Source organism: Drosophila subobscura, chromosome A (assembly GCF_008121235.1).
Source record: "Drosophila subobscura isolate 14011-0131.10 chromosome A, UCBerk_Dsub_1.0, whole genome shotgun sequence".
Taxonomy (NCBI): domain Eukaryota; kingdom Metazoa; phylum Arthropoda; class Insecta; order Diptera; family Drosophilidae; genus Drosophila; species Drosophila subobscura.
The window spans coordinates 23789956-23815067 of record NC_048530.1 but is presented as its reverse complement, the minus strand read 5'-3'; the positions used below and the strand labels follow the sequence as shown (position 1 = coordinate 23815067).

The window sequence follows — 25112 nt, the reverse complement described above, 5'->3', positions numbered from 1 at the left end:
AAGCACCAACATATGATGGTAGGACGATGCGGCCAACGGACTGGCAGTTGTTCGCTCATCCTCAGATATATTCGTAGCTAACCACACACAATAATCGAATGAAATGTAATCCAAATAAAACCTAAAACTCAATTGCAAAATGTGTAACAATAATTGCCAGCATTTGACACCTTTCATGGCATAGAGATGGCCCGTCGAAGATGGCTTCCTGGATGTCTGTCCGCTCCTGCAGCTCCTGCAGCTCCTGCTCCCTGCCCAAAGAAAACACAACACAAATTCATTCGAAATGTTTCGGAATACTGTGAATTGTAATTGTAATTCTTTTTATTACTACTTATTGGGCTTTACCGCTCGAACTTTTCCTGTGGATGGGGTTTTCTTTTGCTTTTGCTTTTGCTTTTTCTTTGTTTTTTTATCATTTCTGTTGCAACTTTTTGAAAGTTCTCTACGCAAAACGCCAGACACAATAATGGGATTAGGTATACAAAAAAAATACACAAATAAATCAAATATATAATATTCAAATTTCAAGATCGCTGCACGCTGCGGCGCACAATTGTTTATGTACAAATCATTTTGGGTTCTTGGGGTAACTCTCACTTCTGATCTTCCTTCACTGCTCATGGCGGTTGTCCCGCTCTTTTTGGTGCCTCTCTCTCTCTCTCTCTCTCTCTCTTTCTGATGCACTTTGAACAATTAGATTTCTACATTCAAACACTGACATTTAAAATCGAATTCTGCTTCCAGAACAGTTCTACAATGAATATTTTTGTTCATTTTTCAGAGCTCTGGACTGCAGCTGCCGCCTTGGGCTTGGTCTTAAATCTACGTAAACTGTTGGCTGGCCGTTCAACTGGTGACATTTCTGTTGAATTGGAATTTAGTTCGGGATTTGTTATTGTTGAGTTTCATTTCGGCTGCAATCTGCCGTTCCGAGGCGTTCCTCTGCTTAAAAACGTAATGCTAGACTTTGGTTTTGGTTTCTTTTTGGTTTCTTAGACGGACTGTGAAACGAATTGGCTGGCTTGTCGGACGACGCAAATATCTGCTAGTTGTGTTCGATTATTTGTTGTTGTTCTCCTGCATTAGATCCTCGAGCGCTCCATTGAGGCGGCCCTTGCTGAGCGCCTCCACCAGCATGTGCAAACGCTCCTCCCGCTCCGAGTGCCGGCGCTCCAACAGCGACACCTGCAAAGAGCACACACAGGGAGAGAAATCAATGGAAGCTGCCACAAAATGGAGTGCACACGGGGAACAAACAATGGTCAAACCTCGATGCATGCTCTTGAGTATCTAATGAAATGTTGCTTGACTATTTAGCTGAATGGGGCGCATGGGGCGCACTTTGACTTGATTTTCTCGCTTGGTTTCTGCTTGAATTTGGGCGTGTGTCTGTGTCTGTGTCTGTGTGTGCTTGTGTTTGTGTTTGTGTGTGTGGTTCTGTGGCAGGCTGCTGTCGGCGGCGCATACCTTGGCCTTGAGTGCATAGTAGTCGACGGGCACCTTGCGTCGCTTCTGTGTGGCAAACGCCTCCTCCCGCTCGTTCAGGCGCTGCTTCAGGATGCGCACCGTCTCGTTGCAGCTGGCCAGCTCCCGCTCGTGTGCGCTTTGCAGCGTCTTCAGCTGGAACAGAGAACTGCGTTTAGTTTCGGCATGGCTCAAGGGCAAAGGCCTGAGCCTGCGGCTTACATCCTGCAGGCGCTTGTCGTGCAGCGTCTTGTAGTCAGCCTCCAGCAGGCGGTACTTGTTCTGGGCCTCCTTCAGTGCCTGGCTCTCGGTGGCGGCCGGAATGTGGTCCGGGTAATGATCGTAGCCGCTGGCACGACGCTGTGCCGCGGCGCCGCCGCTGCCACTGGCCTGGCACTTCACATCCAATTTGGTGCCTGCAAAACGAAGAAAGAGAAAAGTCAGTGAGAGTTCTGGCCACTCCCCAAGCGGCCCAAAAGGCTCATTGGGTTTTGGCTTTGTGTCTTTCGTGTGTGGTTTCCGCTTCGGCTTGAATGTTTTCACAAATCCATTGCATAATCTCGAAGCCGAAAGCAATGAAGCGAGCGATTTGCATTTTTACACGCGCGTACGAAAAATTAAAACAGTTTTTGTTGTCGCTGATGATGCTACTTATGCGACAGTCGCCGCCTCTTGCCTCTTGCCCGTTGCCGTTTGCCGTTGTCCGCTTTTGGCATTTACAATTATCAACAACACAAATTTGACGCCAGCGATGGCTCATTAATTAGCCCCGAATAAAAAGCTAACAAGAAAGACAGACAAAAAACAACTGCAAGAAGGCCCAAGGGACAAAGTCTGTGGCAAGCGACGCTCGTTGTACCCTGTAAATAATTTGTGGACGCACTTTGAAAAGCAGCAGCAAGAGCGGCAACAGCAGCTGCTACCCATCATACCCTTGTCCGCTTAGTGGGCAAACCTCGCTCAAATTATAAAACTTGTGCGCATGCTGGGGCTACGGACAGACAGACAGACGGACAGACGGACGAACGGACAGACGGACGAACGGACAGACGGACGAACGGACAGACGGAGCCGCTTTGATCGCCCATCGTGCATCGTCCAGCGACCCGAAGCAGCATCTTTGACTTTGACTTTCGCTTTCGAATTTTCTTTTTCGAACAGCAGCAGCAAGCAGGCAACACACAAATTCAAATCCAAATCAAGCAAAATGTAAACAACAGGCAGCGGCAGCGGCAGCGGCAGAGGCAGGCAGCATGTGACATAACCAAGTGCCCGAGATGCCAGAGTCAGAGTCGAAGACAGAGACAGAGACAGAGACAGAGCCAGGGTCTGCCGGCTAGCAAACGTGTTTGGTCTTGGTCTTGGTCTTGGCCATTGGCCGCTTAACGCTTACAGCTGGCTGGCTGGCTGACTGGCTGCAATTGCCGTTTGAAACGAGTGCAAAAAGTGGTCAAAAGGCCGACGCGAGTCGACAGCCGTACAATGATTTATTCCAGCAATTTATTTGTCGTCTCTGGCTGGAGCTGGAGCTGGAGCCCGAGCCCGAGCCCGCTGTACGTACGTGCCTGGCCGAGCAGAGAAAGTCCATAAATTAGCGGCCATCCATCGTCGACCGAGTGACACAAACACAAACGCAAACGCAAAGCCACGACCAACAAAAGGCAACAGAGTGTGTGGGAGGCGGGGAGCTGCCTGCAGCAAGCGGAGAGGAGAGGAGAGGAGAGGAATGAGAAGAGTCACCTGGATTGCCGGTCTCCCGATCCCGCTGCAGCTTCCTTATGGTCTTCTTGCACTCGTCCAGCTCCCGCGTGAGCCGCTGCATGGCCTTGTTCTTGATGGCCAAGTCCACGCGCATGCCGCGCACGGAGCTGAGCAGCTGCGACTCCTCCTTGCTGGCCAGTCCTGGGCCCGGTCCATGGCTGTGACTCAGCATGGACAGCGTGGAGTCCGACTGCGAGATTGGCAGCTTCGAGACGGGCATCTGCAGTTGGCCAGCCACAGGCCGGCGCTGGGTGGTGGAACTGGCGCCGCTCTGCTTGGAGTTGGGTCGCGATGTATTTGGCGTGGAGTTGGCCGTGCTGCTGGTGCTGCTGCTGGCCGAGTGCTGCTGCGGCTGCTGCTGCTGGGCATGAAGGAGGAGGTGGTGGTGGTGGTGGTGGTGGTGTGGCTGCTGCTGGCACAGGAGCGCCGGCGATGGGCAGCCAATGGTGTTGGTGCTGTGGTCACGGGTCCCGTTCGTGGTCTGTGCCTGGGTTTGGGTGCCCGTGGTCCCCGTGCTGGCAGCGCCTGTTGCGGGGCCATCGGCCTCTGGCTCCGTCTGAGTGCAATTGTTGTAGAACCTGTCCGCTCGTTTCTGCATATACCGGTCCAAGGTGCGCACCTGCGACTCGATCTGCTCGTTCAGCTTCGTGTTGATCTCCTGCAGGCTGCAAGCGAGGGAATCACAGAGAGAGAATTAGTCATTGCAGGGGACGTCTCTCCTTCGGGAACCACTGCTCTAGCTCCATCTCGTTCTGGCATAAATTTCACCATGGATGGTTCATGGACCAGCTAAAAACTCACCTCAGCACCTGCGTCTCCAGATCGGCAATGTGCGTCTCGTACTTGGACTGCACCGAGTTGAAGCGTGCCTGCACATTGGCCAGAATCTGCTGTGCCTTGCGGTCCTGCTCCTTGGCGTCCGACTCCAGCTGCGCGATGCGCTGCTCCAGCAGCTTGCGGCTGGTCACATTCTCCTGGTCATTCAGCGAGCAAAGGCCCGAACTCTTGGAGGCAACTGGAAAGCAAAAACGAAAGTGAAGAGTCAGCGATGGAAGGGGCAGGGGCAGGGGCAGGGGCTGGGGCAGGGCGAGGACCCACCTATCAGTGCCGAAACCGAATCCGGATGCTTGCGCATGAGGATGCGCTCCATTTCGCGGCACTGGCGCTGCAGATCCTGTATGGCGCGGGCGTCCTTCTCCTTGCTCTCGCCCGCCCGCCGACGCTCCTGCTGCGCCTCCTCCAGCTCCGCACGCAGCGAACGCTGCAGCTGCAGTGCATCGCTGCGGTCACGGCGCGCCGCCTGCAGCTCCGACCTGAGCACGCCGGCGCACTCGTTCAGGTGCTGCACGTCCAGCTTGAGCATCTCGGACTCGTCCTGCAGGCGCCCGTTGTGGTCGCGGAGCGCGCGTTGGGTCTGCGACAGCGAGTCGCTCTGGAGGCGCACCGATGCCAGGCGCTCCTCGGTGTCCTTCAGCTGCTCCTGCAGCTGCTCGATCTCGTGCTTGAGGGCGTGCTCCCGCGACACACTGCACGCGATCTGCTCGATGGGCGACGTGAGGGTGCTGACCATGTGCTTCGGCGAGCTGCCCACCGCCTTCTCGCTGTAGCTGGCCATGGGCCGAATGGGCTGGCTGTAAATGTGGGTGTGGCTCTGGCTGCTGGTGATTCTCGCCGGCACCGCCGCCGCCGCCGAAGAGGGCGTGGAGTTGCGCCGTGGCGCCGCATCCGGATCCACCTCGGCTGCCTCCTCCATCTGTGAAGGGGGAAAAGGAAGATGGCAACAGATCGTAAGTTTTGGGGCGGACACGTGAAAGTAGCGGACGAAATGTCCAGCAATGTTTTTCTTCTCTCTCCACCCACCATCTGCCATTCCTCTCTCTTTCTCTCGCTTTTTCTCCTGCTGTCCGTCTATCTAGCCCACCCCCAACCCCTCTCTCTCTCACTCTCTTGGCATAGGGGAACGAAACGAAACAAAAACGAAACCAGTCGCCAGCACAATAAACCCACAATACAATGACAACTCAATGTCCCGTTGCACAGTGGAGACAAACTGTGCAATGGTAAGCCAATTCTCTGCGCGATCGAGACGAAGAACCAAGTGGAAACAGAACGGAAAAATAACGGGAACAGGAACCGACTCATAAACTATCATCAGCCAAGGAGCGCGGACTGTGAAAATCTCATTTTGTTTTCTAAACAATTTTAAGAAAGAACTTTCCAATGCCAAACTTGCATGCGGCACACACCTATGTATGGTGCCCATGGTGCCCCACTGGTCGCTACCCTCGTCAAATGTTATCGACTGTCAACTGGCCGGCGGCAGCGGCCGCGACAAGGGTATAAGAAGATAATTGTGATGATGTGGGCGTGCAGCAGCGCAACAACAACAACAACAAAAAACAACAACAATGCACTCCAAAAAAAGCAACAACACAGTGAAGAAGAAAGAAAGTTAGAGGCACTGCCTCCTCCGCCTCCTCCTCTTCCTTCTCCACCGCCTGCGTCAGCGTCTTTGGCCATCCATCTCGCCCATTGTCCGTCCGCCTTGTGTTTTTCGGTGTGTACGTGTGTGTGTGTGTGTGTGTGTTGCTTTTCGGCGCCTTTACCTGCTGCCGATTGACTGACATTACTCTAAGCGGTGGTGCTTTACCCGCCGCTGCCGCTGCCGCTGCCGCTGCCCACTCTCGCTTTCATCACGCTGTGTTTCGGATTCTACCTGAAAAGCATTGCGCATCGCACACCGCCCCCGACACCAGCGACACCTTTTTTTCCCTACCGCTCCCATTCACTTCATTCATACTTTTGTGCAAGCTTTTTCTTTGGTGTGTGTTTGTTATGTTTTGTGGCTTTGCGCGCTGCCACTTTCCACTTTAAAACTCATTTGAAATACATAAAAATGTCGCAGAGATGAATTGAAATTGGTTCAGGCTCATTACTGCATGTTCCCCCACAATTGTTACTACGAATATAGATATGTAAATAAAATTCCCTAAGCGAAGTAAAAGAAAATTGTATCTGGATCCTTAGAGTGGAACACTCTAAAATATTAAAATAGATCCTTGCAAATTTATATTACCAAATGTGTATTCATATTCGGATGTACGGTTGGAATCTACTCAAGTGGATTTGCAGAATAATTGGAGTATATCCACACATATGTATTTGTGTATGTATGCGTGACTCTGATGCTGCCTACTTCTATGAGTTGAGAGAGAGAGAGAGAGATCGAGAACTCAGCGCTGTTTCTAACTGTTTTGCTTCCTACCCTTCCTACCGATTGCGGAATGCAGAGCAAGCGAATTATTGTGACTGCAAAAAAAAAGTGCTCATTGCTGTTGGTGCCACGGAATATCCCACAGTCAACATCTCTGATGAACAAATAAGATTTCGATTAAGTGTGACCCACTGATAGAGATTTGCTTCATGCCAATAAGAGGCCCGTGTAGTGTAATCCAGTGTAGTGTAGTGTATTAAGGACAATTTCACTACTTGACCCAGGTAATTTCAGCTATTGTCACGTGTGTGTGTGTGTGTGTTTGTGTGTGCTGGCTGCTGCTTTGCAATTACTTGAACTCTCGCTCTTCCTCAATTGTCATTTGATAAACTCCACTTATAAAGTGAAAGGAGCGGTAAACAACAACAACAACAACAACAACAACAACAGCAGCAAGCAGGCAGCAACAGCAAGCAATGGTAACGGTAACGGCGCCAATTGTTTGCGCGCGGAATGGAACGAGGTGCGCGGGTTGATTAGACAGCAGAGCAGAAGAAGAAGGAGGAGGTGGAAGTGGAGGAGGAGGAGGAGGAAGAGGAGCGTGGGGTAATACTTAACCAACAACAACAGCTACAGCCATCAGATGTGTATGTAGAGTATTTACATTTATTCAGAAATCCATGTCAATGAGCCACAGAAAATTGGAAACTTTTTAAAGCGCGCCAACACAATGACGCTTCCAAGCATCCAACTTCAACGATGAATGAATCAATCAACGGATCAAACCAGAACATATACATACATACACACATACATATACACGAATACATATGTTTGTATACATTTTGGTGGCGTACCTTTACGGGTGCGCCCATCCTGCTGCACAGAAACGCGGCGAGTGGTGTACCCAATGAGCCATTCATTTAACACGCAATTGCCAATTGACATCGATTGTGAATTGAGGCTGGATTCAGTTGCACTTGAAGATGTATGTAAATGGAAAACGCAGCAAGTGGTGGGTGGGGTTGGGGGAAATGCACAGAATGCATAGAAAGTCGAGCAATTGTTAATTATAATTATGACAGATGACGTGCACTTAAGCAAACACTCCGATAAATGCAAAATTAATCTGCGAAAAGAAAAATAAACACAAGTTTCCCTTTTGCCCCAGTAAAGTGCAAAGCAAACAAAGAGGAGAGAGAGAGAGAGAGAGAGAGAATACTCTCCCGAATATCCCATAGGCAAGCCCAATTCCAGCTTGTTCCATTTTCCATCCATTTCAGAAGTTTTCTTAGCGTAAAATCGCTCTCAAATGTCTTCCAATTAATTATTTTCAATTTTATCTGATATAAGCCACTTAATTGCACCAAATAATCGAAATAATAATTTATTTTGCTATTTTTTTGGTAGTGTAAGTCCCCAGTTCCAGAGCACCAAAAGAAAGCGAGAGCGGGAAGGCCGTGAAGATTTGTTAGTTATGCCGATTGTCGATGGTCGTTTGTCCCATTGTCGCGTTGGCGACATGCGCCCGCAAACGAAATTGCGGGGGGAGTGAGGATTAACATAAAAGATCAAGACAATTTGTGGCTGGAGCAGGGGGACGACTCGTTCACAAGGAAGAGAGCGCAGAGTTGCAGAGCGGAGCGGAGCGGAGCAGTTGGGGTGGGTAGCCATGCCGCATTTACATACATAACACGATTGGACACACACACACACACACACATGAACATGTGACAGCAGCTTTGTCGGTTACCGTTGCCCACTGTAAGTGACGCTGCTGCTGCTGCTGCTGGTTGCTGCTGCTGCTGCTGCTGCTGCCAACGCTGACGCAGCTGCTGGCTGAGAGAAATATCGAAAATGAAATGGCAATACTTTCCCAGCGTTGGTATAAAAGCGACACTCCACGAATGGGACATGTCTCATTACGGTTTAGTGTCAGATCTCGCAAAGATGTACAACGGGAGATCGCGTAGTGCCTCAAGGACGGGTCCCGATTGTGGCTCCCGCTCCGCCCCAATCTCCATTCTCTTGCTAGCCCTGCTGGGCGCCATGCAGACGACAACAGCCATGTCGCTGGATCGCCTCGCCCTCGAACGGAACGAGCTGCCAGTGGCCGCCCAGAACGATCTGCTGGTGGATGACATGAAGCTGGCATCGCTGGCCACGGCCAGTGGCGACACGGACATGTACATGCTGGTGCCAGAGTCGGTGGCCAGCCAGCTGAATGCCGCCGATCGCAATACCATCGAGAGCGGCGCCAGCGAATCCGAGGCGGATGCCGATCTGCCAGGCAGCTCGGACATGCTAATGCTGGAGAGCGACGACACACCGGCCATGCAGCTCGTGGAGCTGCCCAGCGACATCACAGTGGCCGAGGCAGAGGCAGAAGCAGAAGCAGAAGCTGATCCCGAGGCAGAAACTGCTCACGAAACTCAGCCCGAGATGCACATCCAGCCGGAGATGATTGAGGAGCATGTGGTGGAGCACTCGGTGGAGGGAACAGTCGAGAGCAGCCAGAAACAGTCCGCCAGCCAGGAGGCACAGCTGGAGAACGCCGAACAGGCGGTGGAAGCAGCCACAGAGACAGCAGCAGCAGCAGCCCCCGAGGAGGAGGAGGAGGAGGAGCAGCAGCAGATCGCGAATGATGAGCCAGCGGCAAGTACTGATGATGAGGCGGCGGCCACAGAGAGTGCTGCTGAAGTCATTGCCGAAGCTGTCGAAGAAGTGGAAAAGGAACTCGAGCAGGAGGCAGAGAATGCCCAGCCAGCAGAGCAGCAACCACAGGAGGAGCAACAGCAGCAGCCACTGCAGGATGACGTTGAGACGCAGCCAGAAGCTGTGCCAGCGGAGCCCCAGCCACAGCCAGAGCCAGAGCAGGAGGAAAAGATTTCTGAGCCTGAAGTTGCAGCTGAAGCGGAGCCCCAAGTGGATTCCCAGCAGCCCAGTGAGAATGAGGTGGACGCAACAGAAGCATCCCTGATGGAGAGCATGGTCGAGGGCTTGGAAGAAGGCCTCACCGCAGCCATGGATAACCTCGTGCCCGAGGAGATTGCCGAAGCCACAGAAGACAAACAGACGGAGGAGCAGCAGGAGGAGGAGCAAGAGCAGCAAAAGGAAACACCAACAGAGACTGAGCCAGAGCCAGAGCCAGAGCAGGCCGCTGTCGAGGCTGTCGAGGAGGAGCAATCCCCGGCCACAGAAGCCGCAGCTATCCAGGAGGAGGAGCAGCAGTCTCTGGCAGCAGCTGTCCAGCCTGAAGCCGAGCGGCAACCCGAACAGATTGAGATCCTAGCAGATGAGCCAGCAGAGATTTCTCAGGCCCCAGATGTTGGGCCAGCTGAAGCCGGAACGGAGCAGCCACAGGCAGCAGTCGAGGAAGAGCAGCAACAGCCAGAGACCCCAATCGAGGCTGAACCCAAGCCAGAGGCTGAGAAGGAAGAGGTGCAGAACGATGCAGAGGCAGCACAGCCAGAGCCAGAGTCAGAGCCAGAGCCAGAGCCAGAAACTGTAACCGAAGCTGAAGCTGAAGCTGAACCCGCAGTTCCCGAAGTCGAAGCTGAGCCTGAAGCCATAAAGGAAGTCCTGCAGGAGGTGGAGGAACAGAAGCCTGTCGAAGTGGTCCCAGTGGTGGCCGAAGCCGAGCCCGAGCCCGAGTCCGAGCCCGTGACTGCAGAGCCATCCATTCTGACCACCATCATTCCCATGGTGCAGCCACAGTCGCCGGTGCAGGTGGCCGACAGTGTGCTCAACTATGTGAATGCCTCGTTCCTGCTGCAGCAGCCCGTGGAGGAGGGCTCAAGCCCCATCAATGCCCATCTGCGCCGCTACGATGGCGCCCAAGTGTGGCGCATTGTGGTGCAAACGGACAAGGATAAGCGGTTGGCGGATGAGCTGCAGTCGAAATATGGTAAGTGGCAGTCGCCCCAGCAGCATGAACCTGCTTTAATGCTCCTCCACTCCAACACTCCACTCTAGATGGACAGCTGTGGAAGGAGGTGAAGCAGGAGGTGGACTATCTGCTGAAGCCGCAGGTTCTGGCTGCCGCTGAGCGTCACATTCGTGCCGCCAATCTGTCCCGAATTGTGCTAATCGACAATCTGCAGCATGTCATTGAGGTGGAGAATCCGCCAGCGGAGAAGATAGCCGAGCTGCAGAATCGCAAGGGTGAGTAACGGACAGCAAGCGGACACTATACGGACAGGTGTTGCATACGGCAAGGGGGTTGTCTAGGTGTCTAGGTGTCGCCACAAACGAGCATTTAATGGGGCAGGGCGTGTGAAAAGTCATCAAGCGAAAAGTGGCAGGACCGCCGTCGAAGGGTTTGCCATAGGAACAACGAAGGGTCCTGCCACGTGCCACGCACCAGCAGGCAGGGGCAGCAAGGAGCCGCTCAGTTGTTTAATCGATAGCCAGAGTCTCTCTCTCTCAAGAAGGTCAGGATCAGCCGAACGGAGGGGTTGCTCAGGCAGTCAGGCAGTCAGGCTGTCAGGCCGTGGGGGTTTGTTAAGGTTGAATGAACCAAGTTGCTAAGAGTTCTCTCTCCCCCCACGCACAGGACACCGCCTGACTTGGCAGGCCTACCATCGCTTGGAGGACATCCACGGCTTCATTGACTACATGGCAAAGACCTATCCGGACATTTGCTCCACCGAAATCATTGGCTACTCCGTGGAGAAGCGACCCCTGAAGATACTTAAGTAAGTGCAGGAAGCCAGAGACCCAACAAAACCGAACTCATGTCCCCCTCCCTGCAAACAGAATCTCCAATGGAAACGCGCGCAATCCCGGTGTCTGGATCGACGGTGGCATGCATGCCAGAGAGTGGATCAGCCCCGCCACAGTGACCTTCATTGCCAATCAGCTGGCGGAGGGCTGGGAGGATCTGCCGGAGCATATGCGCAGCATCAACTGGTACATCCATCCGGTGGCCAATCCCGACGGCTACGAGTACTCCCACACCACCGATCGGCTGTGGCGCAAGAACATGCGCGCCCACGGCCGTCAGTGTCCCGGCGTTGATCTCAATCGCAACTTTGGCTACAAGTGGGGCGGCAAGGGCACCTCGGCCAGTCCCTGCTCGCAGACATATCGCGGCAGCAAGGCCTTCTCCGAGCCGGAGACCTTCTACATCTCGAAGTTCATCAGCGGCTTCCCACGTGAGACCTTCCAGGCGTACCTCTCGTTCCACAGCTACGGCCAGTACATTCTCTACCCGTGGGGCTACGACTACCAACTGACGCAGGATCGTGCCGATCTCGATCGTGTGGCGCGCCAGGCGGGCACGGTAAGTGATTTGCTCGAAGTGTTTCAAAGAATATTCTCCAACATCTCTCTCTCTCTCTCTCTCTCTCTCCCCCGTAGAGCATCACCAAGTCAACGGGCGTGAAGTATACGGTGGGATCTTCGGCCACCACTCTGTACCCAGCTGCCGGTGGCTCCGATGACTGGGCCAAGGGCATTGCCGGCATCAAGTACGCCTACACCATCGAGATGGGCGACACCGGGCGCTATGGCTTCGTGCTGCCCGCTCGCTTCATTCAGTACAATGGCAAGGACGGCTACACCTTCGCGGACACCGTGGCCCGTGCCATTGCCCAGGGGCGTGGCAAGGCGGTGGGCAGGAACAGCAGCGGCAGCGGCAGAGGCAGCGGCAGCAGTCGACGCCGCCACTAGGAAGATTTCGCGTATAACCCTAGTTAAATGCTAATAATTTTTTTTTTTTTTTTATGTTTTTACCAACCCGAGTGAAAGGGTTTTAATTGTTCTTTTTTTTTGTGCGCTATTTATATGGAAACTATTTATTTATTTAATTATTTATTGTACTTGTAACTAGACAAATTGAACAACAAACACACAAAACACACACACACCACACAAACAACAACAAAACTCATCGAAGGAGACTGAGAAATTGTTTATTAAAAAGAAAAATCCAATGACAAAAAAGCTGTCTTTAAAAACTTTGGTGGCAACCCTCGCCACACTACCGAGCTGCCCTCGCACATCGAACGAAGAAGTAGAACAGTTGCCATAAGCGACTCGTTGGCACAGCATTTTGGGCGAAGAGGCACGAAGGGAATGCGCGGGAATGAAACAAGAGAGGCAGAAATGTAACTTTCGTAGCTGCTCTCGGCGCTGGCTGGTGAAAACGAGTATGCCAGTTGGGCGGCAGTATAACAGTTTGCACGGGCGCAAAGTAAAAGTTTTGCAAAGACTTCAAACAGAAGCAAAGAGCAAATATCGCCCAAATATTCAGCCACGAATCGTTCCATGCAAATCCGCTGGCCGATGGCCTTAATTTGATAACAGCAGGGGGGGAGCAGCAGCAGAGAGAATGGAGAATGGAGAATCAGAGAGGAAGAACCGCAGAGAACGTAGAGCGAAGCCCCGTTAGTCTGCCAACAAAATCGAACAAATTAAACACAAATTAGCTGCCAAAGGGCACACACAGAGTCCATTCCATTCCAGCCACCAGATTTACTTCTGCAGCATCATGCAGCACCAGCCATGGGCACTGCTGCTGGCCGTTTCGTGTCTGTTGCTGCTCCCCACTGAGGCCAGAAGCCACGAGGAGCTGGCGGCACGCACCGACAATCGACTGCGACTCCGCTTGCCCTTCTTCGGCGGCGGCGTGGGTCAACTTTTGCACTATCTGCGACCCCTGGAGGCCGGTGTCACCGCCCGCACGGAGCTGCGCAGCGAGCTGGACGCCAACCATGTGACCTATCGCGGCTGGCAGCTCTGGAAGCTCAACTTCAATGTCAGCATGGAGGAGGAGGAGCTGCGGCAGCGATCCCCGGACGCGCAGTTCAACGAGGTTGTGGAGAAGTTCGGTGAGTGAAACGAGCCAGCGAAAATGTCAGAGAAAGAAATGAAAGAAGAATAAAACCTCGCTGGGTGGAGAGGTCACGCATAAATTTAGCATAAATTCCACGGGAATTCGGCAAAGAAGAAACCCGCTAATCGTGAGCCCCAGAGCGGGAACCTCTTTGGGGGCTGCAGTTTCAGTTCTGACCTCGAAGCGGCGATGACTACTGAAGCGTTTTTGCTCACTGTCGTGGCCCTGCTGGTGGCGCCGCTGGCTCCCTGCCGCTGCCAATCGCTGCTCTGGCGAAGCGTCTCCATGCCGGAGACCCTCGTGGGACTGTCGGAGCTGCCGCTGGCCCTGTGGTCACTCAATGGCAGCGATCTATACGAGACCACCTTCGAGAGTCTGCAGTGGCTGTCGCCGCTGGATTTGCGGCGTTTCGACTTTCTCTCAGCGAGCTCCTCGTACCAGATCAACCGACGCTACAGGAACAGCTCCAGTGTGCAGCGCTACTACGGCCATCAGCTGTGGAAGCTGCACGAGACGCGGCTGAGTCAGCCGCAGCTGAGAGCCTTCTGGCGGCACTTTGGTAGCAGCAGCCGCAGACCCAACCCAGCCCCTACCCAGTCTCTAGCGTCTCCTTCTGCTCTCCCATTGCAGGCAGCGAGGTGTGGAACATCAATCAGGATGGCATTGACATTGTCATTGAGCAGAAGAACGTGGCAGCTGCCAGGCAGTTCATGCAGCAGGTGAGCTTCAGCTACAACGTGATGATCGATGACATGGAGGCGGCCATTGATGAGACATACGCGGAGGTGGCGTCGCCCCACCTCTACGACTCGCTGCCCGAGGGCCAGCAGAATCAATCCCGGCCCTGGCTGGAGCGCGAGGGCATGCTGCTGACTTGGCGGCGCTATCACGACCATGGCGACATTCAGCAGTTTCTGCAGACACAGCTCGAGGCCCACGCGGAGCTGGTGGAGCTGGTGCAGATTGGTTTGACGCGCAACAAGCGACCGCTGGAGGTTATCAGGTGGGGCGAGGCATAGGCTCATCCTTTACTCCATTTAATGTTCCCCTCCTTCGTAGAATATCGAATGGCAATCCGCGGAACTGGGCCATCGTTGTGGATGCGGGACTGCAGGCGAGGGACTGGCTCAGTCCCGCTGCCCTCACCTATGCCATAGCGAAGCTCACCCACTTGTGGTCGGAGGGCAAGCTGGAGAAGATGATGCGCCGCATCGACTGGTACTTCCTGCCGCTGGCCAATCCCGATGGCTATCAGTACTCCCGCCAGACCGATCGCCTGTGGACCAAGAATCGTGGCTTTGACACCGCCAGCGGCTGCTACGGCGTCAATTTGGATCGCAACTTTGAGCACGGCTGGGGTGCGTCCGGCTCCACGAGTAATCCCTGCAAGAATCTGTACAGAGGGGCGGCAGCCTTCTCCGAGCCCGAGTCGCGCTCCCTGCGCAACTTCCTACTGGGCATGCGCGACAATCTCGGTGGCTATGTCTCGCTCGGTGGCTACGGACAGACCGTCACCTATCCCTGGGGCGACGCCGACTACGTGACGGAGAATCAGCGCCAGTTGAAGCAAGCCGCACGCCAGGCAGTCCTCAATTTGAGGCGCCTCAACCAGGCCGAATACTCCACGGGCACCAGCTACCGCCAGAAGCTGGCGCGTCCGGGCAACTCCGCCGACTGGGTGCAGGATCGCATCGAGCCGCAGTTTGTGTACAATTTGTTCCTCAAGGATCAGGGCCGCTACGGCTACCTCATGCCGCCCCACTACATTGTGGAGTCCGGCGAGGAGGTCTACGAATTCCTACGCACCATCGCACAGCAGCTGCAGTGAGCCGAGGAGCCTCTTCCTCTTGCGCGCACTCTAATTGTAGTAATTTATTCCTCCTTTTTTTATGTCGAGTTTAATTAAACGTCAGCTAGAAACTGCTTAGCCACATGATGGGATTCCAACTGTTGATCATAGCAATGAAGCTGCAGGCTAGATCTTTCCCAGATCTGGGAATGGGAATGAAAGATCAATGATCAACGCAGAAGTGAAATCAATACGCAGCCATCTATGACTATAACTCACAGTGACTGTCGGAGCAACAGATAAAATACCACACTAGTCGTCGTCTATCACGATCCACACGGTTGTCCATGTCGAATTTATGCTTGATCAGTGATCACATAAACCGATCGACAATGCTTGACTGTACCAGCTACACAGGTAGCATATTAGCACTTAGTGTGCTGCTTAGTGATTATAATTTCATAATTTGTTTGCTTGAATGACTGTCTAAAATTCATCAAAATAAACACTCCGTTAACAGCAATAACTTCAACAGAATATCAGCCACGAAGATCACACAAAAGCGTTGCCTACTTTGGGGCGGATCGCACAAGTCAAAGCTTTGGGCCCAAATGTAGAACAGTTTTTGGTAACTGTGCTACAACAAGCAACGATTCAAAGAGTTCTCCATGAGCCGCTGGGCCAGCACGGAGCATACCGAACCAAGTCACGGGCCATGGCCCACGTTATAGCACGCGATTTATGGAATTTTATGGCACAGTATGGCTTGGGGAGGGGGGGGTCTGATTAAGATTTCGCAATCGCGCATATTGGGGCTCCCCATTAACGGGTCGCGTTATGTAAACGAGCCAAATGGCGAACAAGAATGTTCAGGCAAAAACACACAAATAGAAAGCTATCAAAGAGCGAGCGAGCGAGAGAGGGAGGGAGCGAGAGTGGGAGTGGGAGAGAGGAAGAGCTGTTGGCAAAGCAGAGAGACGGACAGGGGCAGAGAAATGAAGGGGAACTTTCACTTTCAATCGCGTTATAAAAACCTGTAAGCTCAACTTTAGATCGATTTTTTGTCTACTATTTGTTGTTGTTGTTTGTGTTGCTTTCATCATTTGGTTGCATATTTGATTATGGGTAGCGAACGAGCGAGCGGCCGCAAAGCTCCGATGAAAGTGATTTGAGCACGCTAAAACGGGAAACGCAACTTGGAAGCAAGAAGAAAAAGAAGTGGCAGAGGAAGAGGGAGAGGCAGATATGCCATTACATATTTCATTCACAGCGTCTGCACACTGCACCGTACCGTACCGTACCGTAACATACCGTCAAACTCAGTGACGAAGAATCAAAAGTAGAATCAAAAGTTTGCGCCATGTGCCCGTGGTCTATCATTTGGGGTGCAGACTGTACCTGACAATCAGCGATCCGAACCCACAAAAGAAATGGTGCACCCGAACAAAATCTTCCACTGAGGCCACTGTCGCGTCGCTGTCGCCACTCTCGAAAAAAAGGGTTAAAAGTGAAAATCTGGCCACAAAAAATCAGAAGAAAACAAAAATAAATAACGGCAATGCCCCCAGGGCGATCGACTCAAGTGGGGGAGTAGCAGAGTGGGAGGGGGGGGTCTGAAGGTGCTCCACAGCCTGATCAACATCAGCATCCACATCAAAGGCGAAAGAAAGTAAAATCTCGCCAAGTGGGTCAAAAATTGCCCAGTCATACAGCACACACACACACATCCACACACGTGCACTGACAATTGAGCAGCGCTGCCTTCGGCACAACAAAAACAACAGCAGGACAGAACGGCACACAAGGAGAGAGAAAGATAGAGAAAATAGCAAAGTGAGCGCATCGACAATGAAATACCCATGGAGCACTCAGCAACAGACTGCATCGAATATATTAAAGAACGAGAAGGGACGTGTGAGACGCTTCTTACGCGTCACAACTTTTATACCCGGCACTCAGTACTACATCTGCAACTTAGCGGTTATTTTCAAATTTTACATTTTTTCTTCATCTGTCATCTACATCAACAACACTACTCACGCCAACACGCTCCTTTAGCTCGCCACCCTCCCCTATAGACACACACTGCAGAGTCGCGGCAGAGTCAGCGGCAGAGGAAGCGGCAGAGGCAGCGGCAGAGGCAGCGGCAGAGGCAGAGGCAGTGACGTGTCAGGGGCCAGGCCATAAACAGCGCGAAGCAGAGTGTGAATGCTGCGGGACGGGGTGGGTTTGGCTACTGCAAATTAATTTCTTCATTGTGGCTATAATAATGATCCAATCGTATCCCAATTTGGTGATCTGATAGATATGGTCATTCCCTACGGAATGGCGTTTTTAGTTTTCTGCTATCTTCAAAATTGTAGATTTGGGAGGTTTTCGCCCTTTTGCGGAGGCGGAAGGGGGCGTGGCTCATTTTTGAAATACACTTGTAACAGTGTGAGCATACAGAAGTCTGGATGCAAAATTTGGTGGCTCTAGCTCTTATAGTCTCTGAGAACTAGCCGACAAACAAGACGGACGGACGGACAGACGGACAGACGGACAGACGGACAGACAGACAGACAGACAGAGACTCGGCTATTGATGCTGATCAAGAATATATATACTTTATGGGGTCGGAAACGTTTCCTTCTGTGCGTTACATACAACCGTTATGTGCACAAATACAATATACCCTATTTACTCTTCGAGTACCGGGTATAAAAATGATAGATGGCTGATTCCCATTTGGTTTTCCCCAAGTTTGATTTACGATCGGGAAGATTTGCGCTCAAGTCTAAGTCCCCAGCTAATGTGCACTCTTTGCGCTTGCACTCGTCCGTCTACAGGGTATCACAAGTGCGATGCGTTCAGCGATTCTCAGAGGTAAATGAATTGAATCAAATTTACAGCAACGCACTTAACATTTCTGTGTGTGTTTTGTAATGTAAATGTAAACCGTAAAAGTCTGCGGAGAGAGAGATAGAGAGAGAGCGAGAGCGAGGAAGCGCACGAAGTAGATTTTATGGAGGAGGGCGGGCCCCCGTTCTGTTGGGAAGTTCCTTGGTCTTGCGGATAAACCCTCGCTTACTGCGATAAGCATTCTGATCTCATCCTGTCCGTCAAGCGGGAAGCTTTGATTTGCATTCTTGAGTGCATTAGCAATCATTAAACATCAAAGCGGAGGGGGGACAGAGTTCCTGGAATCAAAGATTAATGACTGGACTTTGTCTGACGCTGAATCATAACAGTCCGGGAGAATCTTAGGCAAGATGGCAGCTGTCTGCTGGCTTTGACTGTGTGTAAGACGTCATCAAATGTCAATGTCGCCGGCTGGTAGTGCACTTAACCCTGCAGTTGGACAGAGATGTACCGCAGCGTGGGCGTGGGCACTCATCACTCTGCACTCGGACTTGGGGCTCTCCCTCTCTCTCTCTCTCTCTTCCCGCACATACACACACACACACACACACAGCGCGGCCAGCATGGCAGCGTGCAGGCCAGACAGGGATAGAGATGTTCCACTCCATGCGTAAGTGTGTGACTCTCTCGCTGCCACTGGCTAACGGCGCTGGCGCTGGCGCTGACGACGCTGGCGCTTCTGCGCTCACCTGCCTGTAAAGCGCAGCCGCTGCTGCTGGTGCTGCTGCTGTTGCTGCTGCGACTGTTGTCCCATTCAGTACGCGACGATCGCTCCAAGATCGGTTGTCGTGTTCAGCGCAATTTTACAACAGATTTGCTCTTTTTTTTGTTTGCTTGCTGCCAGTGTGTGTGTGTCTGTGTGTGTGTTTCGGTTTTCGCTGTTATTGTAATTCTCGGTTTTGGCGTTTTTTGTTTTTTGTTTTTTTCTTTTCTGTTGTTTTTTTTTGTTTTCCCCTCCTGCACACTGATCTCCGGCAGAGCGGCCATATAAAAATTGAAGCGCATACAAACGCAGCATTTAGTCTGGTGTCAGCCTGTCATCCCGTTACACACAGCGCTCTCCCCTCTTCAATACGCAAGCGCCTGCACGCAGGCACGCATGCACGCACGGACAGAGCAGCACGGCACGAGAGCACGCACAAAAGTAGGCACGCACGGAAGTACGCACGCAAAAGCGCACTCTCTTTCGCTCTCTCTCTCTCTCTCGCCCAGAGTCCAGCCGGCAAAAGTGCGCACATTCCACCCCCGCCACACCACTGGACCAGCAGCAAAGAGTAAGCAACAAAAATCAAACGAAATTCGCTTGCATGCGCATGTGTCTGTGTAATGAGTAATGGGCAGCGGGAGCTGGCAGATAGGAAGTGTAATGAGGAACGAGGAAGCGCATTTGCATGGGCATGTAACGGGATTGGTATGGGATCCGACACAAAAAACGAACAGGTTTGCCTCCCGAAACGAGTTACCATTTTTGGGCTTTTGCTTTTGTTGGGCAGCCCCGAGGGAAGTCCAGGACCGGGTCAAGACTTTTGGACACTGCCACTGGGGCAGCACACAGTTTTCAGCCCGTCTCCGTATCGCAGCGAAGGTCTAGGTGGTAATTACAGACACATCCGAACATCCGAAACCAAGTTGTGCGCTCAGTTCGTCCGAGAGAACCTGTTCTCGGAGACCCCGTGCTCCGAAGTGCCACTTTCTGCATGGCAATAAAAAAAAGAAGAAAATAAAAACAAACACACAACAGATAAACAAATACGCAACACAACAACGTACAAATAAAAAAATAAAAATAAACCATATACGGGACAGGGAAATTAGCACAGGCACGTGAAAAAAAAAGAGGTTTAGAGATCGTTTGCTGATAGTTTTCCATTCCGGGATTTAGATCAGGGTCTCTCCGAGCACTGCTGACGCTGGTGCTGTTCCGGACTAATGCGCCATTCAATAGCTGGTGGGACATCGCGCATTCAAATCACATTCCACGAGGAACCAGAACCATTCCGAATACGAATCACGATCGAACGTCAGTGGAATTCGTAAAGGCAGAAATGCAAATGTCGGCAATGAACTTGGGACGAACATTGTCCGACCGAAACTGTCGCGCCAGAAAGATCTTCAAGCTCCAGCAAGCCTCAGTGGAAAATGGAGCACCAAATGATTCACTATCTGTAATTACTTGAAAACACAACGGAAAAAATAGTTACAGACTTCGTACGATAACTGATGGTCGTTGACAATGGAACGGAAATGTGTCATGTAGTTTTTTGTGCGGTAATTAGATGACCTTTGCACACCTGATTTAATATTTGAGTTAATTGTGCAGCTGGTTCCATTTAAATTGCGATTATCGCAAGAGTTTTCGCTTCCTAATTAGAATTTCCCGGCCAAACAGGCCAAGTTCCAATCAGGTCAGTCGAGTAAGCCCCAATTTCAGAGCGCTACTGTTGAGTGTTTCGACGTGTGGAAGATTTCACAGCGATAGCAGAACTGTAACTGGCTCCCGAGTTGTTTGTTCAGGTAAAAATAGAAGAAATGCCAGCCAGGTTCATCACTTTCTTATTTGGATTTAACGCTCATTCAGTCTGTGGCTGGGCAGCACAGTCAAATGGGCAGCACTGGCCCGTTAACGGGCATTGCCTGAGTCAGAACTAAGTTGCCAAAGGGAAAGGCAATTACTTACAGCAGGCAGCTCGCATGCTGCGCAGCTGCCAGTCCCAGAGTCAGTCCCAGATCGAGAGTCGAGCTGATAACACTCTGCTTTGTTTTCCAGCTCTGATAGTGATGTCGCCGCCAAGTCCCGCGCCAGTCCCCTGGCTGCTGCTACTGCTGCTGATAGCAGCCGCAGCAGTGGCATCAGCCCAGACGACACCGATGGCGCTGGACGTGAACGAGATACCACAGAGGTATGACGAGGCGCAGCTCTGGAGGATCTACAACATATCGGAGGCGATGCAGCGGCAGGTGCCCGTCAGCCAGGTGCTCGAGCAGAAGTTCGGTGGCAACATTTGGAAGGAGAACTCAAAGTTTCTGGACATATCCTTTGCCAAGGAGCAGCTGAAGGCGGCGCGCTCCTTCCTCAATGCTCAGCGCCTGGATGCCCAAGTGCTGTCCGGTAATGTCCAGGCCCTGATCGATGAGGAGCACATGGATGGCATCAATGCCACCAGAGCGGACCCTGGCCAGCGAACAAGTAAGTTCAAGTGGAAAGCGCAGGGTGAGTGAATCTCTCATCCAATTCCCATAACCCACAGAGAAGGCCACGCGGAGCAGCATGCACTGGAAGGACTATCACGATCTGGAGACCATCTACGCCTTCATGCGGGAGATCCGCAGCAAGTTCCCGAACATTGTGCGCCTCTACACGATCGGCCAGTCGGCTGAGGGTCGCGATCTGAAGGTGCTGCGGTAGGTACCGCCAGTCTTTCCCCCCAGACAATATGCCTAAAAGTTCGCTTTAGAATCTCAGAGAATCCGCGCGAGTACAAGAAGATCTGGATAGACGGCGGCATCCATGCACGCGAGTGGATCAGCCCAGCGACGGTGACGTTCATCCTGTACCAACTGATGTCCAACTGGGAGAACCAGCCGGCCCACATCCGCGGCCTCACGTGGTACATCATGCCCGTGATGAATCCCGATGGCTACGAGTACACGCGCACCACCAACCGCCTGTGGCGCAAGAATCGATCGCCCACGCGTCGCTCCAGCTGTGTGGGCGTCGATCTGAATCGCAACTTTGACATTGGATGGTCGGGCTACGGCTCCTCGACGAATCCCTGCAGCGACACGTACCGCGGCTCGGCGCCCGCCTCGGAGGCGGAGACCAAGGTCGTGACGGAGTTCCTCGCCAAGCGCAAGTACAATCTGGAGGCGTATCTGACGTACCACAGCTACGGCCAGATGATCGTCTATCCGTGGGCCTACAAGGCCGTCAAGGTGAGGGATGCCAGCGTGCTGCAGCGTGTCGGCAACACGGCCGTCCAGCGCATTGCCCAGAAAACTGGCAGCACCTACGAGGCAGCGGTCACCCACGAGGTGCTGGGCATTGCCGGCGGCGGCTCCGACGACTGGAGCCGTGCGGCGCTCGGTGTCAAGTATGTGTACACCGTGGAGCTGCGTGATCGCGGCGCCTATGGCTTTGTGCTGCCACCCAAGTACATCAAGGACACGGCCCTCGAGGGCTGGACCGTGGCCGAGACGGTGGCCCAGGCCATTGGATAAATTTCGCTCCTCTTCCCGGAATGATGAGTGTCTGTCTGTCTGAATGGTTGTTTGTCCAGTGATTGATGATTAATTATTTATGTGTGTGTGTGTGTGTGTGTGTGCCGAGTGTGTGTGCGTGTGTGTGTGTGTGTGTGCGTGGATATCCTTCATTCTGTGTGGCAGGGAAAATAAACAAATCAAAGCTATTTATTTATAGAAGAGAATCGGAGTTTCTGTCTGTAATCGTTGCATGTCATCGATAACCAACGATAAATAATCGAAGGCAAGCCTGCGCTTGGCAACCCCCCAAGAAAAGGCAGGAAATGGGCCTAGCCCTGCAGGAAGTTCGTGCAGGAAGCTGCTCAGTGGTGCAGCAGGAGAAATTATAGAAAAGGGAACACATTCACTCACCGTATCCTCATCATCGTCCGTGTTGTCCAGCTGCGATTGCTGCTGAGCGTTCTGTGCTGCCGTATTGTTGTGCATGTCCTTGGGCGTGGACTCATCCGAGATGACCGACTCCGAGGGCAAATTGTCAACGAAGGCGGCAAATCCTTCGCCGCCGTTCAGCTCGTGTGGCGTCTGGGCCGGTGTGGGGGCTGGTGATGACTTTGACTTGTGTCTGGCATGGCTTGGGCCGCCTGCGGGCAGTGCACGTGCCCTGGCCAGTGCCGATCCCGGCTTGGGTGGCGAATGCTCAATGCGGTGCGTGTAGCGTGTGTTCAGACGGATGCTGCTGTGCGGCGATGACTGGGGCGAGGATGAGGGCGTGTGGCTGGCGCTTTGGTTCTGGGACTTTGTCTTTGCCTTCGCCTGGCCATTGAAATCGCCACCGCCAACGCCTCCGCCTCCACCATTCAGCCTGGTTTCAATTGTGTCCGTGGTGAGGCCGCCCAGGCGCAGCTGCTGCTGAATGAGACGCTCCGCCTCCTGCAGTAGCTCATCGACGGAGCGGGTGTCGGTGTTGTCCGAGAGGCGGCTCACCTCCTGGAAGATGCTCTCCGGGTCGGCGTCAACGCCGCCGTCCTGCTCTTTGGCCAGGAAGTCAATGATCGAGCTGCTGCCGTTGAATTCCAGGCCCTCGTCGAGGCCTCCCGCCGCCATGCTCACGCCCATGGCCATGCCGACGCGACGCTTCTGTGGGCTGAGCACCTTGGACATGGTGCAGCAGCAGTCAGTTAGGGACAGAGTCTGCTCTGTCTTCCTCTGACCTCGCGTTGTATCCTGGCGAAGGGTGCTGGAGGGAGGGGGGAAGCTGACGCCCAGCCTCTGGCGTATGTCACGCCCACTTCCTCTTTCCTATTCTTCTTCGCTTGTCTCGCTCCTGTATCGCGTCTGCCTGAATGTGTGTCTGTGTGTGTGTTTGTTTTTGCGTTTGCGTGTGTGTGTTGGGCTCACTCTCTGCCTGTTTTCCTCCAATTGGTTTCCTTCTTGTTTCTTTTTTTGAGGGTATGAATGTACAACGAATTTAGCACTCTCTGTGGCACCGAACGGAATTAAACGGACGCGAGCAACTGAACGAAAATAAACTATTCAGTGTCCTGTGTTTCTGGTTGCATTTTTTCCGCCTTGTTTGATAAATAGATGTTTACAGTGTGACCGCGCACTTATCGATAGATATACCGCCTGACATACCTCAGCAATATACCGAAATATACCTTCTCACTTTTAAAATATACTGCAAGTATACCGATGGAAATCGTATTCCTCGATATTGATATTCTATTTCATATTACCAACTAGCCAAGACTCTCAGCACTGAAACTATAATTTTATCCAATTGCTGAAACAATCTTCCACAATATTGGGTAGTTTTCAGGATAACGCTTTGTTGTATTGTTGCCAAAACAACCATATGGCAAAGGCCGGCAGTGGAAATGCAAGCTCAAGGATGCAACTGCTATCGAATTGGTGTATACAAATTTATAGTTGTGTTTGCGTTTCCATGCTATAGCGGTAAGGCTAACAGTAATGGAATAAGTCAATTGCCAATCAAATATTTGGTTAAAGCAACTTGAAATGCTCCAAACATTGTAAACCAAATAGAGATATGAAATATCGAAGCTTGTGCAGTGCAACCCTGCATGAAACTGCTTATCCGCGAAACGCGTTGCAAGTTTAAACACAATTATCTCTTATTCTTAACTTTCCATTAGATGCTGCACATATAATTTCCAAGTGTAAATGGTATAGGATGTCCTTTAAGCAGATATATCTCCGAGCCCTCCAGCATCAGTGGACAAAGTTTGTTCGCTTCGGGCAGTTGATTCACGCCAGGGCAGAGGAAAAGGCTCTGCCGCTCACGTACACTTGCATTAAGGTGTCTAGCGGGTATGCGTGTGTGCGTGCCGAGCCCTGATCCACACAGAGGCTTCCGCTTAGCAGGAAGCAGGAGAGGTGCTGGTACTTTTATCGCTGGAAGCGCAACCATCAATGTTGTTTGATCCAAGCATAGAAACTCACTTAAACTAAGGCAACTTGTTGGTTCCACTTCAACTTACAATTAACTCACGTTTTTATTTTTATTTTTTTTTGTTTGTTTTATTTTTGCTTTTTTTTGTTTTCTGCAAGAACAATATATGACGTACTTCCTATATATATGTATATATAGACTTTTTCACATTATCGACAAATTTTAAAACACAAAATAAATATACATGTATTTTGTTCCCGAAATTGTTTCTCTCTCTCTGTCTCGCGTACGCGTTCGCCACTCTCTCCCTCTCGAGCTCTTCTCTCTAGATTTTGGTAGCCTAAATATGACATTTTTTGTGGTTTTCTTTTCTTTTTTTGTAAACGTACACATACATATACATACATACATATATTTATTTATATATAGTTTGTTTAGATTTATAATTAGGGTGTGTTCTTCAGCTTAGGTTTAGGTTTAGATTTAGGCAATAAAATAACTGTTTTTATTTATGCACTCTTAAATCTCT

General features: G+C 51.8%; 2 protein-coding genes across 4 annotated transcripts; one reads left to right on the top strand and one right to left on the bottom strand.

The window, feature by feature from the left end:
- Nucleotides 1-353: 353 nt before the first annotated feature.
- LOC117903675 (centrosomal protein of 162 kDa) lies at nucleotides 354-23769 on the bottom strand. Its single transcript, XM_034816011.1, has 7 exons — nucleotides 22582-23769; nucleotides 4327-4981; nucleotides 4030-4243; nucleotides 3208-3893; nucleotides 1690-1883; nucleotides 1471-1623; nucleotides 354-1188 (listed from the first exon to the last, which is right to left on the bottom strand). Exons 1-7 carry the CDS (start codon nucleotides 23329-23331, stop codon nucleotides 1063-1065), a joined length of 2778 nt encoding a protein of 925 aa, XP_034671902.1. The 5' UTR covers nucleotides 23332-23769; the 3' UTR covers nucleotides 354-1062.
- LOC117903676 (carboxypeptidase B-like) lies at nucleotides 18727-22389 on the top strand. 3 transcript variants are annotated; one of them, XM_034816014.1, is made up of 5 exons: nucleotides 18727-19063; nucleotides 19119-19244; nucleotides 20738-21157; nucleotides 21219-21372; nucleotides 21426-22389. In XM_034816014.1, the coding sequence occupies exons 3-5, from the start codon at nucleotides 20749-20751 to the stop codon at nucleotides 22186-22188; spliced, it is 1326 nt and encodes a 441-aa protein (XP_034671905.1). In that variant the 5' UTR covers nucleotides 18727-19063; nucleotides 19119-19244; nucleotides 20738-20748; the 3' UTR covers nucleotides 22189-22389. The 3 variants fall into 3 exon arrangements, with proteins under 3 accessions (XP_034671905.1, XP_034671904.1, XP_034671903.1); XM_034816013.1 differs by having other exon boundaries at nucleotides 19104-19244; XM_034816012.1 differs by lacking the exons at nucleotides 18727-19063; nucleotides 19119-19244 and having other exon boundaries at nucleotides 20713-21157.
- Nucleotides 23770-25112: the final 1343 nt, after the last annotated feature.